This window comes from Triturus cristatus, chromosome 3_2 (assembly GCF_964204655.1).
Source record: "Triturus cristatus chromosome 3_2, aTriCri1.1, whole genome shotgun sequence".
Lineage (NCBI taxonomy): Eukaryota > Metazoa > Chordata > Amphibia > Caudata > Salamandridae > Triturus > Triturus cristatus.
The window spans coordinates 749,713,429-749,739,887 of NC_140584.1; the positions used below are offsets into that span (position 1 = coordinate 749,713,429).

Here is a 26,459-nt window from a genome sequence, read left to right on the forward strand (position 1 = left end):
TGAAGTCTCTGTAAGGAGCCCTGTAGCGCTTTACAACACCTGCAAATAAATGTTTTAATGCCAGTGAATCAGCTCTTAAGGTTGATGCTTTATGCCATGCTATTTAGAAAGTGCATTCTGTTAGTTTTGCCCAGTATTACTTTACTTGGCTTTAATGAACAGACCCGCTTCCGGTGTTCGAGCTCTAATGAAGCTCTACACACTATTAACTCTCCTAGTGTGGCGGAATTCCGAGGTGCGAGGCTCGATTGTTCTTTGAGGAGGGTCGTGGAAGAGCCCATGTGCGGATGTAATTCAATCGGAGTTCAAGGCAGAGGGAGTCGAGCTCCGAATCAGTTGTTTAGTATCAATCAAGCGGTTGCTTGGGAGGGACTGGATGACTAAGTCTGAACAGGCTGAAAAGGGGGCTGGCAGAGCCGCCGAGGCAGCATTCTTCGTATTTAAAGCTGCACCACTTAAAAAAAAATCTGTTTGCTGACTTTGTCCCGGAGCTGGTGCTGAAGGAGAGGAACACGCTGCTGGCTTAAATGGTGCTAAAACGACTGTAAATTGCTGCTTTTCCGCTCTGCAGGAGGACGCATGTTTATTTATTAAACATGATGATTTTGAAAGAAACCAGGACTTTTTTAGTTCTCACGTTTTTATTAGGGTCGTTTGCAGCGATCCGTGGACAAGAAGAAGAAAGTGGTAAGTTATGTGTTCTGGCACCTTGATGTGCGTCAGCTTCCTGCATAAATTTGAATTGACTCGGACTTTTTAAACTGTGCCTTGGCGTCTATCAGTAATTAAAATGGTGTTACTTTATCACGAGAAGAGTTGACGATTAAGAAAGAAAGAAAGAAAGAAAGAAAGAAAGAAAGAAAGAAAGAAAGAAAGAAAGAAAGAAAGGAAAAACAGGTGGGGACTGGATGGCAAAGCAGTGAAGGTCCAGAAGTTAAAACGAAAGATAAAGAAGAAAGTAGGAAAAAGGAAAGGGAGGTAAAGGAAGGTAATTAGAAAGAAAGAACAGAGAAGATGGATGAAGCTATGAAGGGTATAATGAAAGGGAAGGAGAGAAAAAATGGGAGGTGAATCAAGGAAGGAAGCCAGGAATGAATAAAAGAAGGGAGTGAAGGAGAAAGAAGGAAAAGAGGAAAGAAATAGGACGAGAAGGAAAAAGAAGAAAAGGAAAGAAGAAGAAAACGGAAACAAATACATAATTTTAGTTACAACTTGTTATTTCTGTGGGTCTCTCCAGGACCCAAAGGTTTCAGGATGACATAGTGAAGGACAGCACCTGGGACACAAGACTTGCTCAGTGGGAGAGAGTCAACGAATACACTTAACCGTAAGAGATGCAGACTCAGTTTGTGCTAACTCCGAAGAGGCAGGCGACGGCGGGAGCAGACCAGGGAGGAGCCCTCTTTGTGTTTTAGCTGCTCTATTGTCTGTCCTTGAAAAGAGCTCATAGAAGCAGTGAAACCTACCCTCTTCCTGTCCCTGTTCTTTGAGAGTTGAAACCCTGTCGAACTCTAGCTGCCTTGGCTTGTTTCCAGGGACCCTGCTCTGCCGCGCTGTCCCTGTAGATTACTTTCCAGTGACAGGGAGGCTGATGAGTCCCAGGCTGCGCGTCCTTCCCAGCGAGTTTCCCAGCCTTGCCTTCTGGGCCAGTCACTTCTTTATGTTGAAAGAAGGAGGCCAGCTGCATATTGCATTTCTCCTCAAGCTCCCTCCGTGTTTATAGCCGGTTACTTTCTGGCGGTCTCCTGCCAGATAACATCTGCTGCTCCGCTCTTGTTATGGAGCCACCCATCTCTACATACTTACAGCCCCGCCACCGTGCATGTCACCTCTAGGATTCGTCGCCGGCCCCACAAGTTGAGTCAAGAGACTTAAAGTGCCGAGGTTGATCATTTAAAGAAAGATGGATCAACGCTTTTAATATAGCATAGTGTTTATAGGGCACTTGCACGCGCTGTTGCCCGAGCAGGACATTTCTTGCACACATTTTTCGTACATTAAGGTCAACATACACAGGTAGCGATTACAGCAGGAAAAAGAGCCTGTACCTCCCGCAGTTGAAGAGAAAACACTAAATTAAAAACCTTTTGATCTGGAGAGCTTGCCTTGCTTGACTTTGGCACGCGCACGTTGGGTCCAGGCGTCAAACGATGACACGGTGCAGCCCAGAGCACAGCTGCTGCTGCGCCGGCTGAAGGCGTGTTGCGTCATATCTTCCACACAGAGAAATACTCGACTCGTAACTTAAAAATTCTCTGTTTTTTTGATTCACTCATTTTGGCTGCAATTCTTTTGATTGTTTACAGGCACTAGGTGATGCTATGTTGAACAATTTGTGGCTGGGAGAGGGCAGGCATAGAAGGATATGTACACGTTTAGATGTTTTATGCAATCAAATAAATGTCAACACATTAATTTAGAGGATGTTTGCTCCACCACAGTACAGATAAGCATTTCAGAGGCTGTAGTGTTCTGCAGACTAGAACTAGAGGCGAGTTTAGCGCCCTAGGGCAGTGCTGATACGTGTCAGTTTTAGAATTGCTCGTGTCCTGGACTTTGCAAATCGACTACAGACGTAATACAAGTTATAATTCATTTCATTCTGCAGTTGCAGAGCAATACGAAAATGGGCGATGTATAGGCAGTGTAATGGTTAAATAAGTAGATCTTAAAAAGCAGAATAACCAGATTTCTCTTAATTATTTTTCAAAAAACATGCAAGAGAAAATACATTTTGAAGCAAATGTTTGGGTCTAGTTTCAAAGCCCGGTCTTTTGTTCGGCTGCTCTGAGTCTGAAGACTGTCAGAATGTTCTCTCTGGTGTGATGTTGTTCCTGCACTTCAGATTCTCCCTCTAGTGGCCATTTTGCATTTGCTGGATCCAGTGTTCATTGTTACTGATGGGTGTCCTGCTTTTTTGTCTGACTCCAATGTTTATAAAATGTACATGGGTTGGTTCGTTTTATGTGACACGCTTGTTACATTATTTGTAGTATGGGGTTCAATGGCACTGCATTGTTTAATTTGTGCAGGTAGTTGCAGGGAATGAATTTTGAGGGCCAAGACCTTTTCATCATCAGCCTGTCACCCAGAGCAAGAGAGAGAAAGGCAGAAAGGAATGAAAGGAGGATGGAGGAAAAGATAGGAACAAAGTAGCAAGCGAGAAAGCAGAGATGAAAAAGAACCTGTGAAAGTGAGATAAAGATAGAGAAAGTGTGTGAAAGTGAAAGAAAAAGGCAAGCAGAAGAATCAAGACTAGAGAGGCTTGGTATTCTACAACTCTGGCACTCTACAGCACAGACGTTAAACTCCTAAGAACAATTCTGAGCTGCATGTATTTTTGTAAACAAATTAAGCACCGACTAAGAGGTTCCAAAAGACAAGCTCAGAAAACGAAGTTTGTTTATTTCCACGGCATGCACCTTACAATCATCTTCCCTATGTGCTCTTGAGCACCATTCCTCCTCCTCCAGTGTTTCCATTTGTAGTTTTATTTTAATTATTTTCTTTTCACTCTTTGTCAAGCACTGCATAATACCTTGTAGTAGCTACAGAGCACTTTAAGATAGAGATACCTATAAGAAGGACCACGAATACAGAGCCTGGACATTGAAGTAAGTCATTCAGCTAGATGAAGAGTGGAGTCTGCTTTTGAGAACCTCCATCATGTCTACAGAAGTACAGGGTCAAAGCCTTGAAGAGGCACCAACAAGGTCTCTGAGTAGCCTACAATAGTGGTCACAGTTTGCTGGCCTTGAGTGCCGTCCCACCAGCAGGATCATGTGATATCTGGTTTATTTTCTAAAAGTATAAACATGTGCTGGGCTGAAGAGGTGGGTTTTAGGGGCTTCCTCCATTTGAAAACTGGTCTTCAAGTTCGAGCTGTAGTAGGAGCTTGGTCCTCAAAGAGAATTGCTAGCCTTTTGATAGCCATATTGTGAATACATTTCATATGAGGCTGCCAAACACTTGTAAGCTAAAGGACAACTTACTAATAAAATCAGGGAGTAGCAATCTTTATGGACGTCTTTGAAACCAAATCAGAGATGGAAGTCATGGTTCTATATTCTTTGGAGTTTTGAGAGTGATTTATTTAGGGCTCCGTCGTAGACCGTATTAAATTAATATTGGTATTGCCACACCATATACTAAAGCTTTATCGGTGATAGCGGGGGACTGACAGAACCTCTTCTAACAGACATAAGCAGTGGCAAGCTGATAAGAAGATAACATTAGAAGGAATTTGCGGGTAGAGTGACTAACACCCACTATTAGGGTGGGGAGCTAGGTTCACAAGGCCATAGGCAAGATTTGTATATTCTTTCCATATACGTAGAGGCTGTTTTTTTAAAAGTATACACATGTGCTGGGCTGAAGAGGTGGGTTTTAGGGGCTTACTCCATTCGAAAAATTGGTCTTCAAGTTTGAGCTGTAGTAGGAGCTTGGGCCTCAAAGAGAATTGCTAGCCTTTTGATAGCCATATTGTGAATACATTTCATATGAGGCTGTCAAACACTTGTAAGATAAAGGACAACTTACTAATAAACCAGGGAGTAGCAATCTTTATGGAGGTCTTTGAAACCAAATCAGAGATGGAAGTCATGGTTCTATATTCTTTGGCGTTTTGAGAGTGATTTATTTGGTGCTCCGTCATAGACCGTATTAAATCAATATTGGTATTGACACACCAAATACTAAAGCTTTATCGGTGATAGCGGGGGACTGACAGAACCTCTTCTAACAGACATAAGCAGTGGCAAGCTGATAAGAAGATAACATTAGAAGGAATTTGCGGGTAGAGTGACTAACACCCACTATTAGGGTGGGGAGCTAGGTTCACAAGGCCATAGGCAAGATTTGCATATTCTTTCCATATATGTAGAGGCTGTTTTTTTTAAAAGTATACACATGTGCTGGGCTGAAGAGGTGGGCTTTAGGGGCTTACTCCATTCGAAAAATTGGTCTTCAAGTTTGAGCTGTAGTAGGAGGTTGGTCCTCAAAGAGAATTGCTAGCCTTTTGATAGCCATATAGTGAATACATTTCATATGAGGCTGTCAAATAGTTGTAAGATAAAGGACAACTTACTAATAAACCAGGGAGTAGCAATCTTTATGGACGAACAAAAAGGGATTAGAAGTTTGATTTCTTTTTATTATTTTGAACTACTAGAGGGACATCAGTAACGTCATGGTGTGATCATGATCTTTGAAACCAAATCAGAGATGGAAGTCATGGTTCTATATTCTTTGGAGTTTTGAGAGTGATTTATTTGGTGCTCCGTCATAGACCGTATTAAATCAATATTGGTATTGACACACCAAATACTAAAGCTTTATCGGTGATAGCGGGGGACTGACAGAACCTCTTCTAACAGACATAAGCAGTGGCAAGCTGATAAGAAGATAACATTAGAAGGAATTTGCGTGTAGAGTGACTAACACCCACTATTAGGGTGGGGAGCTAGGTTCACAAGGCCATAGGCAAGATTTGCATATTCTTTCCATATATGTAGAGGCTGTTTTTTTTAAAAGTATACACATGTGCTGGGCTGAAGAGGTGGGCTTTAGGGGCTTACTCCATTCGAAAAATTGGTCTTCAAGTTTGAGCTGTAGTAGGAGGTTGGTCCTCAAAGAGAATTGCTAGCCTTTTGATAGCCATATAGTGAATACATTTCATATGAGGCTGTCAAATAGTTGTAAGATAAAGGACAACTTACTAATAAACCAGGGAGTAGCAATCTTTATGGACGAACAAAAAGGGATTAGAAGTTTGATTTCTTTTTATTATTTTGAACTACTAGAGGGACATCAGTAACGTCATGGTGTGATCATGATCTTTGAAACCAAATCAGAGATGGAAGTCATGGTTCTATATTCTTTGTAGTTTTTAGAGTGATTTATTTGGGGCTCCATCATAGACTGTTTTAAATTAATATTGGTATTGCCACACCATATACTACAGCTTTATCGGTGATAGCGGGGGACTGACAGAACCTCTTCTAACAGACATAAGCAGTGGAAAGCTGATTAGAAGGAAGTTGGGAGGGGGGGGGGGTACAGTGACTAACACCCACTATTAGGTTGGAGACCTGGGTTCACAAGGCCATAGGCAAGATTTGTATATTCTTGCCATGTATGTAGAGGATGTTTTTCTGCATCCAGTGTTGAATCTGTGATACGCAGCGAGATACATTTGGAATGATCCCTGAAGCATCTTCAAGCTTGAGATGGACTCGAGTATATTTAGAATACTTGTGGTAGCCAATCATGTGGGTGTTCAGGATGTTGGTGAGCAGGTCCATGCAAAAGATGAAGAGAGCTGGTGACGAGGCCGAATGTTGAGATACCACATTTGTGATGTTGGCCTTTCTAAAAAGTAAGGGTCCAGTTTAACTTGGGATGGTGTGGTGGTTTGACAGCAATGGCGCAAACCATGAAACCTGATTGCAGGGAAAACTACCAGACTATGCCTTGTACTGACAGACATTAGGAGTGGAATCAATTGCCTTATATATATGGTCATCTTCCTTTACAAAGACTGATTTAAAAATGAATTTGATGCGTCATGCCTCTATATTAGATGATAGCCTTTCCTTTTCATCCAAACATCTGTCCAGTAACTATGGCTAATCATTGTGCTCACATGCTTTTTGCCAGATGTTTATGTACATACCTGTAATGTTGCAGATTTCCTATCAATAGAGTTTTCATTCCGCTGTTTAAACAATCTCTACTGGACCCCTGACAGCTGCTACAGCTTAGGCTGAACTTAACTGTGGGCTTTCATCTTATGGAGGCGGCCTAGGCATGGGCTCTTAATTTGCTCTTGTGAATGTCTGGAAAGTTCTCCCGTAGACTGAGGGGCAAGAAACCCTGGCCACCAGGGTTACTTTTAATGTCTCAGCAGACTTTGGTTCTATTTCAAGCAGCTATGACATGGGGAATGTGGCAATCAACTTATCATTTTGAGGTAATGGGAACACCTGATTTAACTGGAAAACCACCCTACAAATGATGGAAATTCCAGCAATATATAGGTGACATATATAGGAACACTCCTAGTGCATTCATTATAACACATTTGTTCTCGGAATGATCTTTCAAAGTTCCTGAATGATTTCCTCCAAGTTTTATATTGTCTGAGTACAATTATTGATGTTGAATATGTGTGCTTCTCTGTCTGTGACTAGCAGATTGGCTACTGGTAGAGTGCCCGCTCTGATGTTTGCCGATGACACTCTGTTGATATCTAAAACATCATCGGGCATCCAGCGTATCTTGGACGGTTTCCTGGCATTTTGTACTTCCAGAGGCTTGGAGATTAACCTAGAGAAGACTAAATTCATGATCTTCAATCCTCCCAAACAGACTCGTCCAAATCCCACCCTAAATGGCTCCCCCCTTGAGAGAGTCAGGACTTTTGTGTATCTTGGAATTACATTGACCGAGAATTTTGATTGGGGACCTCAAATCGCAAAATCATGGTTGAGGCTGTCTCAAATAGCAGGGGGCCTTTGCAAGGTCCAGCGAGCCTCGGTATATAAACCAGCAGCTCCGGTAGTTGAAATATACCGATTACAAGCTAGAACAGCTTCGTTGTACGGGGCCGAATTATGGGGCCATAAAAACATCGCCAAATTAACCCTGGTTGAGCAGGGCTTTATGAGAAGACTTGTGAGCCTCCCTGTAAGCACACCGCTCATTCCCCTACGCCTCGACCTGGGGCTAGAACCAATTGAAGACTTGGCAATTCTCCGACCCTTAATCTGCTGGAAAAGGCTCTGGACGGTGCATGAACTGGCACCTTTTAGAGAGGAATTCTTAGAGGTTTGGACACTAATTAAAAGCAAGAATATTCTATGGTTATCCCATATTAAGGCTCTTAGCATAAAGATCGGCAGGACCGATCTCTGGGAATTACCGGAGGTAGCCTGCAAAAGGATTTCCAAACCTGATTTAAGAGGCCATATAAGGGAGATGAGATTAGCTACTTTACATGGTTCAAGCTCCTTGGGGAAACTCACTAATGAGTTTCTCCTAGTAAAATTAGAAACAAGAGCAGAGGCCTTCCTCGATGTAATTTATCCGTCTCTTGCTAGGAAGCTTTATTTGCAGCTGAGGCATGGTACCTTACCGCTCAGAGTATTCACCTGCAAATGGACAAGATCAGAAAATGCAGCCTGTCCGGCATGTAACCATAGCAGTGAAGATATATGCCATGTCCTGTTCTTCTGTCCTGCATACCATTCAATAAGAAAAAAGTGGCTTATTCCCATATGCAAGAACCTAGGGTTTAGACACTGCATGCTCGCATGCAGGGTCTTAAGATATGACACTCACCCCCCAATTGTTTTTGCTATGTCTCGCTTTTTACATGGGTTTTGGCGTAGAAGTAAAAGTTTTCTTTAAAATACTTTTGTCTTTTATCAAATGAGTCTCTTTGATAACACCAGTTTAATACATTTTTAATCATTGTATTAACTTGACTTTATTTCTTGTTTTAACGAAATGTGTAATTTCCTTGTTATTTATTCTGTGCTTTTATGGTCTCCGACCGAAATAAAGTTATCAAATGAAAAATGTTTGGAAACTTGTACTGTTAAATCAGTCCCAATAGCATCCTAAATGTTCTTTATCTGTCTTGGGAATCTATACCGCACGCAAATAATGAAGTCCCTATGCGTCTCAGATTGAGCAACAAAAAAGGACCAAGATGTTGAAGAATTAAGCAGAAGCCATTTTGAAGAGCCTAATCTTCACCGTGCTTATATTAGTAGATAACTGGCCTTTTTATGATTATAAATTCACTGAGTCACTACACGTGCCATGAACATCTGGCTCCAATAAATGGGCATTTGAAAGTAAAAATACCTGTGATATTACTATTGGTTGATGAGAGTATCCATGCTAGATCATGTTTTGATATGTGGTCATTCTGATATTCTATGGCATACATAGCTTCTTCCTCAGAGTTTTGGAGGTGCCATGGACTAGGTGGAGTGATGACTCAGTTTCATCAGCCAGTGCACAAACCTCTTTTTATACACCTTAAGTGAGGACTGTAGCTAATAGGAGAGTCTGAAAAGCATCTGATATTCCAATTGGCTGCATCTGTAACCACCGGCTAAAATATTTGTTTAATTAGTTATGTCTTTTTAATGAGACTAAACTAGTTGGCTTTTACAGTACACTACTTGATGCATTGAATGAAGTGTGTTCACAGTGGTCCTATAATTCAATTGCCATCAGGGATGATATGGTTTCAAAAGTCAGCAAGTCTTTGTTGCCTTGTTGCTTTTTACTGCTTGGGGCATGAAGGTAGGGATGTTGGATGCTGTATGTCCCAGGACACCAAAGGGGCAGTCAGACCTAATGAGGGGCTCCTCTTGCCTTTTAGAGTTGGGCGATATTCATCCTTGGCCTGTAATATATTCGCAAATGTGTATCTACTCCATCACCACTGGAACCATCCAGTGAATGTGCAGTATCACAATACTGGAGGAGGCACCAGTGTCACTAATTTGCAGAGGGCACACCCCTATTCAAATTAGCCATGCAGGAGTTGTGACTGCTGCAACTGAATATATTACTTTGGGACTGGAGTTCCACAAGTCAAAGCCCCTTGCCTCAGTGCCTCCCTTACAAAATAAATCATAAGGTGCTTTGGGGGCATACATAGATACACATTCCATTAATACTTCCTTGCCATCTTTTGTACAAGGAGCCCTATAAGTATATCAGTTCCTGTGCTGGAAATTAAACCAGGAAACTAATATGGTGTTACATAAACCCATGAATGACCTATCCTGTAATTTATTTTTCTTTGAAATGGCACACGTAGTTATAGATGACGTGAGGTGTTTAGCTAAATCTGTGGAGTTATTGTTGCTTGTCTTGCACATTTGTTTTTACAAATGCCTTTTGAATGACGCCCATCAGAATATCTGAGTGATTAATAGTTTTCTACATTTCGTATAGTGCTTGGAAAGAGAGCGAGAGATTAATGTGTTGGAAACACCCTGTGTATGTGAAGACACATGAATAAAACATTCCTAATATATTATATGGCAGAAGACAATTCTTGCCAAGTGTCGAGTTTGGTGAGTAATTTCAGCTTCTCTCGCAACTTCAAAACACTTTTATTTTGTGACTGCAAAGTCAGACATTTGGATTCAAGGAGTGAAAGTCCCTGCCACAAAATGTGCCCTGGTCACATAAAATATACAGTAGTTGCCTTCTTACAGAGTACACATTGTGCAAATTCTTTCACAAAACTAACTCTTGCTGGGCATCTAAACCATTTTATCAGGAGCTACAAAATTTTAGCCCACACTCACAAAGATGGCTTACAGGATCAGGCTGAGAAAAAGTGGGACAATCGGATAACCTATTCAGGTAAAAGGTTGAAACAGTTAAACCCACAAGGTATTGTTAAGAATATAAAGGAGGGAAGGGTAAACCAAGTGAGAAAATGTCCAGCGGTCTCTCAAGGCAATGATAAGGAGGGGCCAGAACCAATCAAATGCAGGCTTGTAAATGCTCGGTTGGCAGTAAAGCATGCAGTCTAGATCAACCTGATACTTGAAATTAATGAATGGGACTTGCTGTTTGCCACTGAGACATGGAATCCTCCGGAGTCTTATATCGCGGTGGGATTTGCCTGTCCACCCGGGTTCAGAGTTATCCATCAGGATATTATCCCCTGCACTGCGCCCATTTTGTGTCCCTAATAAACTGCCCACACACGTTGTAGTTCTAGTGGTCGTTGTTCGCCGCAGTTCATTAGTATTATGTACATACTCATTTTGGTCATAATTCGTATGACCCCTGGACATCAATGTTATTTGCGAACTGCCATATCATGGGTCATAAATCATACATATCCTTAGCATGTTATGCATATCACATTGCGGTACATTCTGTACACTTCCCAGTTTGTAAATGGCACCAAAAGTTCTTTAGTTAGTTCTTTTGTGGTCTTTTCTCTTTTCTTTTCCCTTCTGGGACCACCGTTTGGTTGGTCTCCACGCCCTTTGCGTGTGGGGGGGGTAGCTTCTCCCCAGAGTTAGGCCCCAACTCGCTACCAATTTATGCCCTGCCATCTGGCTGGTTCTGGGCTGCGACTGCCGTCTCCGTTTGCTACCCCCTCCTTTGCTCGGCCAACTCATCCTGCCGTGCGGCATCCCAAAGTGAGTGGCCCTCCTCCTACACACCGCCCTGTCGGTGTGTCTTCTTAGCCAACCATTGTATCATTATTCCTCCGCCAATGTTCGTGTTGCTGTCCAGCACTGCGACACTGCTCTTATTCGTAGGTGAGGGTGGGTGGATCCAAAAAACCATGGTGCGCATATACACGAAGAAAGGAGCTACCTGGGGGAGCGGCGGCTTATATTCCCCCCACAACTTTCCCACTTTGCGGGTGCTGTCCCCCATTGGGGGGTTTTTATCATGCCAGACCCCCCATTGGACGGGGGCCTGGCACCACTCCGGCGCTCGTGGGGGTGGTGTGGGGGCTACCGGCTCTGCTTCTGGGCACTTTTGGATGCCCAGAACAAGTTTTCCTGCAGGGCTCAGCGTTGGTTATGGCTCTGGCCCCTGAGCCTCCGCCCCTTTGGGGGGGGGGGGTAGCCTTCTTCAAAAGGGGAGCAGGAGTGGCACTGTGTTTTGAAGAGAATGGGAAATCACCAGGCTTGAGGTAGTTCAAGTGCCAGGCATTGAAGTGATAGGTTCTTCCCTAACAGGAAAAGAGGGTTTGGTGTTTTTCCAGAATCCTGTGTTATTGGCCACAGGGCGAGGTAACATCTTTGTTGACCCGCTTGTAACAATCATCACTAATCTGGCCCTTACACATGCAATTTATTTTCATGTGAGGTATTTTAATATCTGGGCAGAAGGCAACATATCCCATATAAGTAAAGAGTTCCTCGGGCCATGTGGAACAATTGGTCTGGAACAATTAATAAATGGCCCAACTCATCAAAAGGGATATTCCCTAGGTCTTATACGAGTACCAGAAGGTCATATTTCGGTTACAGAAAGGATTCCTTTAAGTTGGTCAGACCACATGCTGATATCCCTCTGCCCATGGCAGGTGGGCAGAGGGATAAAGAATTCAAGGCAGAGCCTGGTACAAGTAGATCAAAAGCCAGCATGAAAAACTCGTAGACTCGAAGACATACTTCGGTACCAATTAAAGAAAGGACACATCGAAGTAAGCCATCAGCATTCCGGTATACGAAAGCCTTAAAAGAATCTAAAACAAAATGTAAGCAATTAGAAAGAAAATGGTGAAAACTCTATTTAGAACGTGATAAGCAGCAACTATAGAAAGCACTTAATATATATAAAGTAGAGATAAGGAAAGCAACAGGAAGCTACTATGTACAATCTATTTTGGAGGTGACAAATAGGTCAAAAAAAGTCTTCAACAGCGTTAACGAACTGGCGAATCCTGACTATACCAAACAAATAATAGCACATTCACACGAGCTTTGTGATGATCTATCCAATTGTTTAAATAATAAAATTTAGATGATTATTGCAGACATAAATGGAAACTTATCCCAAACAACTCAACAAACAATTGATGCAAAAAGTAAAGAATAGACAGAAATTCTAGACAATACAAAGCTAGAGAGTCTTGAAGTAATGACCTTCAAAACTGTAGCTATGTCCATTCCATTGGGGTCTATATTGGACCGAGTACCTTCAACATACTGGAAGAAATGGGCAGACGACCTGTATCCGGGGCTGCAAAAGATATGAAACCAGTCTCTAGTAGGCCTGGGCAAAAATTTCGTTCCGTTCGCGGAAATTGCGATAATTTGACATTTTTGCGTTCCGCGGAGAGCGCGAAAATGTCAAAAATTCCGGTTTCCGCAGCTTGGCGATAATTTGTTTCTTGCTCGCGCTGTAAAATAATACATTCTCGCGCGCGCGCGATCGCCTTACCTGAATCCCTGCGTTCGCCGACAAGTTTTCTTGATCCGGTCGCGTTCTCCATGAGATGTTGTATTGTTTTTAGCCATTTGCGCTGTCTCGCGACAGTTCGCGCCCGCAGTGACGTCATGCGTCGCGCGATCACGTCTTTCTTCTCGCGATCATGCACCGCGAGAACAACTCAAAACAAGATGGCCGCGCCCGCAAGCAACCACATGGGTAAGTTGGCGACCCGCAACCATGCAGAAAATCTCGCGAACATGCCGGAAAAAAACTTCCGCATCTTCGCGATATTTCTGCTTGTTTGCGATAATTTTAAACATTCTCGCGATAATTTGCGAAGGTTAATTCCGCAAATTCCGCCCACCCCTAGTCTCTAGTGACTGGCAAGGTCCTGCAGAGGTGTAAGAAAGCAGTAATAACACCCTCATTGGAGAAAGGTACAGCAGATCCATCAGTGCCCAGTAACTATCAACCTATATCGCAACTCCCCTATCCAGTAAAAGTCTTGGAAAAATATGTTAGCAAAGAAATTTCTCATTTCCTTGAAGAGTAGAATAAACTGGAAATAAAACAGGCAGGCTTTTGTCCTGCCCATGGTACAGAAACTGCATTAATTATAGCCATGAATGAACTCCAAATGATGGCTAACCGGGGTCGGATGACAGTTCTGAGGGAAACAGCCATTACAACGCAGTCATTACAACACACTACCTTTACAATGCAGCTGTTACAACGCAACTGCCTTTACATTGCATGCCATTACAATGCATGCCATTACAACGCATGTCAGTACAACGCATGTCATTACACGCATACCATTACACTGCATGCCATTACAATCCATTATAAGGTAAGTAATGGGGATTTTTTAGTTTTAGGGAGGGTGTGGGTTTTGGGGTACATGGGGATAGTGTCTTTACCCCTACACTATCCAACACTTACCCTACTGCTGCACTCACTGGAGTGGGAATAGTAATTTTTACCCCTACACTATCCAACACTTACCCCACTGGTGCCCCAAAAGTATTATGCGTTGTAATGGTATGTGTTGTAATGGTATGCATTGTAATGGTATGCGTTGTAATGGTAGTTTCTAAAAATGCATTGAAATGGCATGCGTTGTAAAATAATGCGTTGTAATGGTATTTGCAATGTAAAAACCGAGTTGTATAGGCATGAGTTGTAATTGTTTGCGTTGTAATGTCATATATTCCAGTTCTGATATTGTTGAACTTGTCAACCATCAAATCCTTCTGAACAGGTTAGAAGAGATAGGAGTGGCAGGGACTCTGCTAAAATGGATAGAATCCTACCTCTCAGAAAGAACTCAGGCGATTTCACTACCCCCTTATCTATCAGTATTTGAAAAAAGGTTAAACATAGAGACTATTCTTTTGAATGTTTACCTACACCTCCTGCTGAAAATCATTCAATAATACGGCATTAATTTTGTGAATTATGCCGTTGATACACCACTGATCCTCTTGCTAGATAGCGATAGACATACTCCATTGGATTCCTTTCATAACTGTCTGAAAGATATAACTGGCTGAACACCAAGTCACTAAAATTTAATGGTGAGGAAACAGAGTTTCTATGCTGTACACCCTCAAAAAATGTGGTTCAACTCCCAAACAATTTTTGTCCTTCGACCGGTACAGGCAACCTAGAAATGTCCAAATCAGTTCGTAATTTGTGAATTTGGTGATAATCTCTTAATGGAAACACATGTCAACAAAACAACTTCCATGTGCTTTCATGTGCTTTGGATTACCACAGAATTGTGGAAAATTGTTCCGTTACTGCCACAACCCGATAGAAAGTAGGTGGTTCAAAGTGCAGTTTTTAGCAGAATTGACTATTGCAATGCACTGATGCTTGGAGCACCAGAAAATCTACTAAAAAAATCTGTACAGAGTACAAGCAGCAGCAACACGTGCTCTGGATAAACCTAGACATATATCTTCATCTGCTACGCTCAGGGAATGTCATTAGCGCCCGGTGAAGGACAGAATTACTTGATGTGCAATGTCAATAAGGCTTTCAAAGGAACAGGAACCAGGCTATTGCAAAGAAAATGTAATCACTCTATTCCAATGAGGAACTTACTGTCGCAAGATACACTTCCAGTGACATTTCAATAAGGGTGGGCGGTTAACTTCGCTCCGTCAGCAGAGTTTGCAGAGTTTTAGAACTCTGCACTCCGTTTGGAGTGCAAAGTTTTCAAAAACTCTGCACTCAAAGCGGAGTGTACCAGTGTCACCACGAGGAGTGAGTCTAGGGGACTTACCTCACAAATGGGGACTGTCCACGTCAGTGCAGCCCGGCCAGCAGTCTCCGAGCCTCCACTGCCTTCCTGCTCCTGCGGGGCTGGCTCACTGACCCACGACTCTGCTAAGAAGAAGAAGCCTGAGCCTCCGCTGCTCCGCTGCTCCGGCTCGGAGGAAATTCAATTTCAATTAAGGCATGAGCCTCAGCCACCTTAGTGCTTCAGCTAAGCTAGCTATCCCCAACTCAGATCAGACAGGAAGAACTGCAGTGCACATGGCGTATTACGTGACGGTATGCCAGATCCTTTCATGGGGATAGACATGCCTTAATGCATTACGCCATAGGCATTGCAGTTCTTTCTGTCTGATCTGAGTTGGGGTTAGCTAGCTTTGCTGCAGTAAGGTGGCTGAGGCTCCCGCCTTAAATGAATTTCCTCTGAGCTAGAGCAGCGGAGGCTCAGGCTTCTTCTTCTAAGAGGAGTCACTCACGAGTCAGTGCAGCCAGCCCAGCAGCAGCAGGAGCAGGAAGGCTGTGGTGGCTCTGTGTCTGCAATGCCATGGACATCCGGCACCACCATACCCACCCACCAAGGACGAGGAGGCTGAGGTATCGTAGGTCACTCAGGCCTTAGGATGGGGGGATGGTGTGGGGGCAGAGGAGGAGTGGGGGCGGAGGGGAGGGGATTGGGGCGGGGGGTGATGGTGCAAGAAGTTACTCCGCCAGGGTAAAAACTCTGCGGAATTTAACAGATTTTTCTAGTAACTCCGTGAAATTCTGCGGAATATAACTCCGCAAGCTCTGCCCAGACTTACATTTCTAGCCAATTATCTTCAATGTATTATGCAAATATTTTAGATAGTAAGCAATACGTCATCAACTTTGAACACAAATAAAAATATTGATCACATAACATGAATATATAAGAAAGTTATCAATACATAGATGTTTAGATAGAGATAAAAAAGACAGTAGTTTGCTTTTGGGTTTCACACTCCAGGTGGGTAATACAACATCTAAAGTTATTAATGAAAGATGGCTGCAATGTTTTCACAGAAATGTAGCAACACAGATTTCCAAAAGGATCTGTGGGAGTGAATTCAGCAAGATGTGGATTGAATGGGAGGAGTTGAGCTAAATACAGAAATCCATAGTAATGAAATATCATGTACAATATCAGCAGAATTTCTTGTTGGTAAAGGCATCTCCTATAAAAGGATCTAAAGCTTTTGGGCTGAGTCTCCGATCCCTCTAATGCTTGTCTGTGACTCATAGGCACGAGGAACACAACATTTCACTTCGATAGTGCTTAAAGAAAGTGTGTATTGAACTATATTTTATTGAAACCCAGGATCAGATCAGAAGTTGAGATCATATCAAAAAGTGATTTTGAGGATTATGCAACCAAAGTATCACGGAGACAGAGTTAATAAAGGGTGTGCTGTGTTTACCTACTTGATTCTAATAGTTTTACCAATTCATCTCTTCATATTCAGACATAGGATATCTTAAACAATAGCAGAAAGAAGTCTATAAAGCTGGGAAACTCAACAAATTATACATATATGAGAAGGCTTTAAGGCCATCTCTCCCTGTGGATCGACTTGAGCTACAGCAAGCCTCTTCACCAATGAAAATATGATGCATTTGGTATATATGCCAGTGGGTAAGAAGATGGAGGAACTCCTCTGGTCAAGCCTTGATGTAGTGAAGCACCATTACAACTCCCCATTTCTGGACAAATGTTGCTTGCTGTTGGACAGACCCTAGTAAGCTGGAGTGTCTAGGTTCTAGAGGAAGGATGCATAACCACGGTTCTAAAGTAGAAGGTTATTGACGTTGATAGGTGACAGCCAGCTTTTCGTCTATACATTTAGTATGCCCTGACCGAACCTCTTTCCCGCTTCTCTACATTGTTATTGGGCCTCGCCATATTGTTATAATTTTTGAGGGAGAACAAATTAAAAGTGGAATCACTTTCCAGCTGTGTGGTGTTTGATATCAATGGGAAATGAGTCACAGAACATTTTCCTTTTCCTTTCAATAACAAGCATTTACAATGCAATGGTCTCGGCATTGTTAAAGTTAGAGCTATTGGCATTGCTCATGACATTATTTTTGTTTATGTTTTTGTTTTTAAAACATTTAAAGAAACGGCATTGTTATTTACATTGCCAATAGCTTAATCACTCTCAAATGCGAGACCTTTTGCATTTGCACCCACACACAGAGCCACACACACAAAGCCACCCACAGACACTGAGCCACCCACACAGAGCAACCCACACACAAATAGAGCCACCCACAGAGCCACCTACACACAGTTACCCACACACAGAGCCACCACGCATAGAGCCACCTACAAAAAAAGCCACCCACACAGAGCCACACACACAGAGCCGCCCACACACACACACAGCCTCCCACACACACAGAGCCTCCCACACACACAGAGCCTCCCACACACACACAGAGTTGCCATATTACTCAGTGTCAGAATGACAATGTTTCCGGCCCTGATTTTTAATCATGAAATCAACGGATTCTACAAACCAAGTCATACACTGTTTTTAAATGCATAGCCCAATACTGTAGTGCTTGTGTACAGTCAACATGGAGCGACCGGACTTTCGTGAACTTTATTGGGCTGATTTCTTACAGGTGTGCATTTCGTCCCGTGTAAGGATAGTAATTACTAGACAACGGCGGTAAGCTGCACTGGCCATGCTGTGTGGGGTTGACAGCAGCAGAATAAGAAGGCAGGCTGCAGAGCCGGGTTGAGGGGCATTGACAGAGTTGTAATAGGAAGCTGCATTGGATTTCTGTGTAATCTAAGCGCCTCTGTTTGCATCTGCGTACCACAGAGCTGCATTGCCTTTGTTGCCTGCTTTCTGCATCTGAACACTACCTCGGTGTGCTGACCGTCTGTTTTTGCCATAGGGTGGTCCTGTGTGCCACAGAGTGCCTTGGCTGTATGCAGTGCTCTAAATGGGCCGGTACTGTCTGGTCCTGAGTACCGGCACTTTTATTATTATTAGAGGGAGAGTACCTGCACTTCTCAAGAAAAACGTGATACTTTTAACTGGAGAGTACCGGCACTTCTCAGCAACAAGCAGGTTCTCTGTTACAGAGTATCTGCACTGCTATTTTTCCATCTCAGCTGTATGATGAGTATGCTAGGTTCCTCTGTGGGCCGCTTGTTGCATCACGCTTCCTCTGTGCAGCAGTGTGCATCTGTGGGTGTACTGTGCATCTGCATTTGCTACAGTCAGTGTGCCTCTGTGCATAAAAGCGAACAGACCCGACTCACGCGGGAGATTCCCGATTGTTGAATCAAAAATGGCTTTATTTTAGCTGACTCCCGGAAATCGCCTCTGATTGAGTAAAAGTCACGCCCTGCTTCAGTAACCTCTCTATCTCGACGCACGAGAGCTCCGCGAGGCTGGTTACTTCCTCCTCCGCCGCTCCCTCCTACAGCCGCTGTGGTTTCTGTGACAGTTATAGAAGGGGAACTCGCTTGCAGCAACAGGCGCGCGGCGCGAGAGGAGGAAGTGAGAGAGGAGGCGCGGAGAGGGCGCAGTGTGAGGGGAGGGGACGAGGAGGCACCGCCTAGGCAGCGGGTACCGTGAGGTGGAGGGCACTGAAAGCCAGGGTACAGGCCGGACAAAAAAGAAAACAGAGGAGAGCTAAGCGAGGAGACAAGACACGGGGTGAGACGAAACATGGGAGACAGGTGAGAAAATAAGATACAATACATTGCAATAAAGAGGTGCTGAGAGGGAAGGATGCAAGGGAACGGGGAGACACTGAAGAGGAAGTGAAAGAGGATGAACTGAGGCGAAGAGATCAGAGCTGTTAGATTCTGCAGGCAAGAGGTGACGGAGGGCGAGAGAAGAGGCAGAAACTGTGCTCGGATTTTCCACTAGTAACGGGAGGGGTGTCAGTGCCTGACTTGAACATCTTGAGGACATTCACTGCCCTTGAACTAAAGCGCCTGCATACGCCAGTAGGCTCTCTGATTGGTTGACAAGGTCCACCAATCACAGTGCTTATTTGGTAGTTGCCAACCAATCAGAGAGCCGACTGGCGCGTGTAGGCAGCGTGAGCAAGACATGCCGTAGACTCGCTGTCTTATGGGCGTGTTAAAAAAAAGTGAAAGAATCGAAAAAACACGCCCACAAATCCGAAAGAGACCGGGCTTGTTTGGAGAGACAAAGCTCTTCTCCAATGGCTGCCCAGCATTTAAGAGGACAGCCAATGGAGAAGAGGAGAGAAGAGGGGCGGGTTCAAGCCCCACTACTCCAAGTCATTAAATCTCGTGAGCGAGACTGCGCAAGCGCAGCCTTCGCTAGCCGAGACCTAAAAAAGAAAGCACACGTCCAAAGCAATACAAGACAAGTCAGCGGCACAGCCTGAAATGCAACTCAGACAAATCTGAGCTGCTCTTTTTCGGCTGTGCCCCTGATCCGGGCTGGAAGACATGGTGGCCCCAGGACATGTCCCCCCCAGAGAAACCATCTTCTCAGGTAAAAAATCTCGGAGTGGTGTTTGACGATGATCTATCTTTCCGTCCACACATCCTGGGATTAGCAGGGAAATGTTTCAGCATCCTCAAGATGCTCAGGAAATTTATTCCTCTACTCTCACTGCAGTACCGTAGGAATGTAGTCCAGGCGCTTGTGGGCTCCCGCCTGGACTATGCGAATGCACTCTTTGCAGGCCTACCTAAGTATCTGTTATCCAGACTGCAGATTGTTCAGAATTCGGCGGCCAGAGCTATCTATGGGCTGCCCAGGAGAGCTAGTGCCTCTGCGCTCCTGGCTAGGCTGCACTGGCTCCCAATTTCGGGGAGAATTAGATTTAAGCTCCTCACTCTGGCATTTAAAGCCCTTCATGCGATTGGCCCTAACTATCTGAGGAAGCGTATTGTTTTCTATGTGCCGCGGAGATTGCTGAGGTCGGCGGACCTGGCTAAAATGGAGGTGCCTGTGGTCAAACGTGTTCGGATGGGAGGTCGTTCCTTCCAATACGTGACAGCCTGCTTGTGGAACGAGCTCCCACTCTCCCTTCGGAAAGCGAACAACCTCCTGGCTTTCAGGAAGGAGTTGAAGACTCTGTTCTTTACCAAGTAACCCGTTGTGACTGTAGTAGGTTTGCCTTTGGTTTCCTGTTTCTCTGGGCCTCTTTGCCAAAGCGCCGGGACACCCTTTTGGGGTAGCCGTGCGCTCAAAAAGTGCGGCTTAACATAACATAACATAACATAACATTTGCCATCTCACACAGAACAGACTCTTCTTCTTTGAACAGCTCCTTTGAACGTTCACTGTACTGTTTCCCAAACTGTCGTAACAATGTTGTGAAGTATATTTGTCCATCTTTCGGAAAAGTAAAAAAATGATTTTCTAACTAAAGTTTATATATTTTTGAAAAAGCAGCTCACCGAAGAGTAAAATACTTCTAAGTTGTTATGGAATACTCAAGGAGTTGAAGTAAGAAACATCTACAGGCCTCTCTTACATTTTGCAGGTTCTCTCTGCCCTAGGGCATTTGTTCTTCCAGCTTAATGAGTTCCAGAAAGATGTTACAGCCTGGCAGATATCCCAAGTCCCCTTCACCCAATTTCCTAAAATATGTCTTCTTGATATTGTTAGTTTCCTCGGTATTTGAGACACAGTTCTACCCAAACTTGTTCTTTCACAAAAATTTATTTTTTAAACTATAGATAAATTTGATTATGAGACCAAAGTGATTTCTTCACCTTTTAACAAAATGTTTGTCAATGGCTTGGAAAACATTTACTTCTGACTTAATGTGATTTTACTCCACTGCCAGACAACTGAATAGTTTGTTCAACAAAATATATGCGCTCATATGAAAAGCTAATATTTCAGGAAAAAGTTCACCCATATCGTCGCCTACATTGCTGATCTATTTTTGGTCGATAACATGTTTCAATCATCAACGTTGATTGTTTTGTACGCATTCTCATTTATTGTAGGGTTGTATTTGAGTAAAATGTCAACTACCTTTCAGGATTAGAAATATAGCTGATTAGTATGGTCTTGGATGACCCCATTCTGTCTCTCCCTTCCCACCTTGGATCATTATGTCTTCTCATATTGTCCAAACCAATAATAGCCCCACCTGCTTCCTGATACAGTGTGCATGTCTGAGTGGTTTTCTCTTTTTTGCTCCAAACATATTTACCACTTCTAAATTTCTAATTTCTTTAGAAACATGAGAGATTTGTGCAACAAAACAGTATTAAGCCAATCATGGGCATATTTACTAAGATATCATGCATCGCAGCACAGCAAGTCACCTTGCTGCGCTGCATGATAGGGAAAAGGCAGGAATGGGCCACACTTAAGAATATATGGTGCATTCCTGTCATGTTTTGTAATACTTCCTTATTTACTGCATCTGACCTACAAGTATCCTCACATGTATCTCAAACTAACCTATGCTCACAACTCGAACTAACTTATGCTCACAACTCGAACTAACCTATGCTCACAACTTGTAAAGTGATCTGATACCTTTCGGGTCTTGCTAGCACCATGTAAAACTCTAAATAAATAAATTAAATAAATACATTTCGCTGCTGAACAATGTGCTGTCTAGCGTCATCACGGGCACCTTTGCACCATGGTGCAATGTTGCCTGTGTTGTAAACAAGATTGTGTTTGTCCAGTAAGGGGCACCTTCCTGTACAAAAACAATCCCCTGAGGCAATTTCCTCCTTCTAAGTGTGCTGAAGCACACATAGAAAGGGGAAATAACGGGGAGAACTACAGATATTTCTCCTCGTTATGCCTCACCTGGGAAGGCGTAGCATCCTGACGCATTCCCAGGTTTGCCAGTGTTGGTAAATCTAAGAATGCTTCATAAGCCATAGGTGGATGCATGGGAACACCCACACACTACCCATGGAACACCTTTCCAGGGCTGAGTAACGCAACACATCGATTTGTGAAGCATTGCATTACTCTGGATTTATCATGCCACTCAGGGACACACAAGGTGGCCTCGAGTGGCAGGATAAATCCTACTTAGCTTTGCATTGCCCGTGCACCCCTTGGCATGGTTGATGCAAACCCTACATAAATATGCCCCTGAGTACCTCCCTCAGATTATGTTGAGGGGTAAACTAGGCAAACACACATAGCAGGTTCACCACTAGCTAAATTGAGGTACGAGGTGAGTTACCCCCAGATGAGATTGTTTAAAGTGTTTTTACCAGTGTATTAATAGGATGTAATGTGGAGCCTTGAAATATCTCTTTTGAGTACTTTTCAAGTATGGTTGTATATATTGTTGATCTCTGATGAGATCTAAACCAATAGAAGATGTGATTGATTGATTGACTCAGAGTTGACCTTGGACTAGTGGCATACACACTCAGAGCTGGGCTGGCACATATCACTCTTCTCCATTGGTACATTGTTCTCTGGCTCACTTCAGAAAGAATTAATAATTTAGTGGCCTCATTGTCTCATCGCATGGTTAGCAATAGATGTATAATCAGACTCTACTATCTCCGCCTGAAACATATTGGCAAATTTGGAAATAGGTAAACAAAAAGAACACCAAAATAAAGAAACGCAATAATGGTGGATTCCAAATTAATAATGCATAATAAAATTGTTAATTTAACATCATTCGGTCAATAATGGCGAAGCCATAATAAAGAATTCCCGAAGAATGAAAATGCATGGCAACAGCCCTACCCCTAACCCAAGTCTTTATCCCTATTCTAAACCCTACAGCAACCTATTCTTTATCCTAACTTTATCTTTAATGCTAACTAACCTGTACTTTAACTCTAACCTCTTTTTACTTCTAGGCCCTTCGCAGCCCATTTGTTTTCACCACACTCTCCCACAGTCTTGCGAGCTCTGAAACAGCTTCTGGAAACCTACACTATGCTGAATAAAAAACAAAGTACTGTAAAATATGGTGTTGTCTTATGATACCCCATTCCACCCCACCCCGCCCACCCCGCCCATCAGCACACCATTCCATCTAGTTCAGTTAGACAACATCACCAAACAACCAGATCCCACACCTCCAAACACCACACCAGTCCACACCATATAATATTGTACCCGAGTATATGCTGCCATACTCCATAGAGTAAGGAGCAATTATTAATACCAAAATACAATGATTCAAACCTAGAGCAAAATTTGTGAATCATTCTTCAAAGTAGCAACTATAAGCAGCTGACAGTGTGAAGTATACCGCATGCAATTTTAGAGATCAATTTTATAGTATATACTACAATAAAAATCAATGTGACATTGTTTAGCTGTAAATGACAAAGATATTTTATAAATTTAAAGCTTCACATAATTATGTTCTTGTCTAGGTGTCCTATAATTATCAAATCTGAACATGAAAATCATGACAAAATATATTTTGAAAAGTAAAGAGAACTAGCAGTCGCCAACCCATCCATGCAACCAAAGGTAACAACAGAAGAGATAGAATCTTAGATCTATTTAGAAGGAAATAGGAGAAGTATACAGGGGTCATGCAAGAATACAGTGTACTTAAAGATAACTCATTTAAAATGTTAGCACGTTTACAGTTTGCTTAGGATTAGACATTCGACATAGATTTGTTTTACAAAGCTCAGAAAAAAGTAATTTCCAAATTAATGTGTGTCCACTAGAAAAGTAAACACTGCAAACCAGAGTTCTTTGAACATCATAAAACAAACTTTTTTGGCCAGAATACCTTTACTTAATTGTGCGAGTCAGCAATGCAGTCACAAAGGAAAATCTGAAAACTGTCTGAAAATGAAAATGCTCTTAGCCAAAACCAGCAACCTCAGAGAAGGCGTAGGCAGGGGAGGTGCTATTCGACCTCCATCAGTGAGACAAGTGTTAGTGCTATGAAGCAAGCAGACGGTGTTAAAATGTTCCTACTGTTAAAATGTGATGATGCAGTCTACCAAAAGCAATAAAAAAAGTTGCTTTCTTGTATAGCTTTCTAAATGTCCAGTATTTGTAAAGGACAAACAATTACCCAAGGGCGTCAAGGCGCTGGGGGCCGTCAGGAAGATTGAGCGAGCTATTGCCCAGAGTCACAGGGTGCGGGGCTGATCTGCCGCCGGCGATCGAACTGTGAGTCCCCGGGTTCCGGAGTCAGCCGGCCTGGCCGCTGTGCCACACCTCTTCATCTGTAGTTCAAATACATTCTCATAACAAGCCAATAGGTCTGTCTTTAATGTGCCAACACATACGAATGCTGATTATCATATTGAAGCCTGTCCTATTGGCTTTACTAATGCTGGGACAAAAGTAGCAACAGAGGAGGGCTTTCTGTATTTTATGTTTACAGGAGATAAAGAACTCAACAAACAGCTTGATGACTGGGCATATTTTCAGAGGTAAAATACTCCCTAAAGCATTCCAATGGAACTTCTTCTTAGAAGGTGGAATACTGCACCAAATGGCCAATAGAATGAAGTGAGAGGTTGATGTTCCTCTGGGTGATAGCCAAAGCGCACTCCATGTTTAATATAAAAAATTATAGCCACAGATTGGCACGCACCTGCACTATGAAGCCATCACTGGAAACAGGGCAATCTGTTTTCTAATATTATCAGAAGTGTACATGACATGTGGCTGGGTTACTTAGAGTCAACTCTTGTCAGTGCTATTGTGCACCCAAGAGTGCTTTGAATTATTTTTTGAATGTTTGAATAAATAACTGACAGAAATATAAAGAAATGTCAGTAGAGCCAACAAAGTTATAGTCAACGAAGCTTTAAGAACACTAGAAGGTTATTAGAAGTACAAGCTGAAAAACTGCTGTCCCTGTAGTCATGGAGCTGCATAACAAATGTTAGTGGTAGTGAAACACAAAACCAGTGCCCACTCAGATAACAACTCCAGCATGGAGTGGTTGTGATCAACATTCGCAGAGGTGTACTGATTGATAACATAAGGATAAACATCTGTAACTGTTTAAATTCATTTATTCTTTGTAAAAAATAAAAAGCAATCTTAGTCAGTCACTGGGATTATTGTCAACCACATTTCTCAGTGCAGCAGTGCCAGCCAGCAGATCCCTTCGTTTTCAAATTCGTTCAGCTCAAAGTTCTGGGGTGCATGCATGTGAGCAATTAGTGGCAAGTAAATGTTAAAATCCTCTGTTAAGCCTCCTCGGGCCCTTCTTGTATTTGTCATGTGTAAAGCGCTGCTTTCGCTCCGAAAGGAGCCTCATGGCGCTGAGCGGAGGTTTAGCCAGCTTCAAGAAACATGAAGAACCGGATCACAATGGTTAGATGAGTGAGGAGCAAATGAGCTCGGGATGCAAAGATCCAGGTGTTTAATAGTTTCCTAAAAAGGGGTTCCGATTCAATGGATTTCAGATGACAGGGTCGAAGGTTCCGGGCTTTGGACCCAAGAGCAGCCAGGGATTTACCACCTTCTGTCTTACACCTGAAAGTAGGAGATTTGAGTAGGTTTGCTGATGAGGGTCTGAGCAGGCGGGTAGTAACATAAGGCATAAACCTGGATGATAAATACGTGGGTCCTAGTGATCTGAAAGCTCTAAAATTAATGAACAGGACCATATCTAGTACTCTTTATGGATAGGTATCTAGTGAAGGGTTTTTAAGGCTGCTGAGGCCGAGGAGCGGTACAGCAGTTTCAGTACTAGATATGTGGCTGCATATTGTACTATCTGCAGTTTCCTGAGCACCAACTTATTGCTGCCTGCATACAAGCTGTTGCAATAGTCTAATCTTGACGTAATAAGAGCTACTGCCACTCTTTTTCTTGCAGAGCAGGGAATGAGATCAAAGAGCTTTTTCAGAGATTTTAGCAAATTGAAACACCTCCCTTCCACGGCTAGTGCTTGTGGCCGGAAAGATAGGGAGGCATCACATTTTATGCCAAGGTTTTTTACCACCTATACAATATTGGGTAGGGAAGGGGTATATTTGGGCCACCATAAGATCGGATCAAAGGAATTAGATTTCCCTACAATGCATAATCTCTATTGTTTTGGTGCTACGTTTAAGATGGTTACGTTGCACCCATCGGATGACTTCAGTAAGGAATAACTTAAAATAGTGTTCTGAGTCAGTGGAGTCTTTGTCTAGGAGTAGGAACAGCTGAGTATCATCAGCATAGAAGGTGGTTTCAATATTAAAAGGTGATATCAGTGATATGAGAGGGACCATATATATGTTAAATAACACCAGGCTAAGCGAAGATTTCCGAGAGACACCT

The 26,459-nt window shown here is 42.9% G+C and overlaps 1 protein-coding gene across 1 annotated transcript in view; it reads left to right on the top strand.

Moving 5' to 3' along the window:
• Positions 1–456: 456 nt before the first annotated feature.
• The window catches only part of COL5A2 (collagen type V alpha 2 chain), a 333,083-nt gene continuing 307,080 nt past the window's right edge, over positions 457–26,459 (top strand). Inside the window, exon 1 of the mRNA XM_085647093.1 lies at positions 457–687. Coding sequence (XP_085503219.1) covers positions 597–687 — 91 coding nt within the window. The 5' untranslated portion in view covers positions 457–596. The remainder of the gene's footprint in view (positions 688–26,459) is intronic.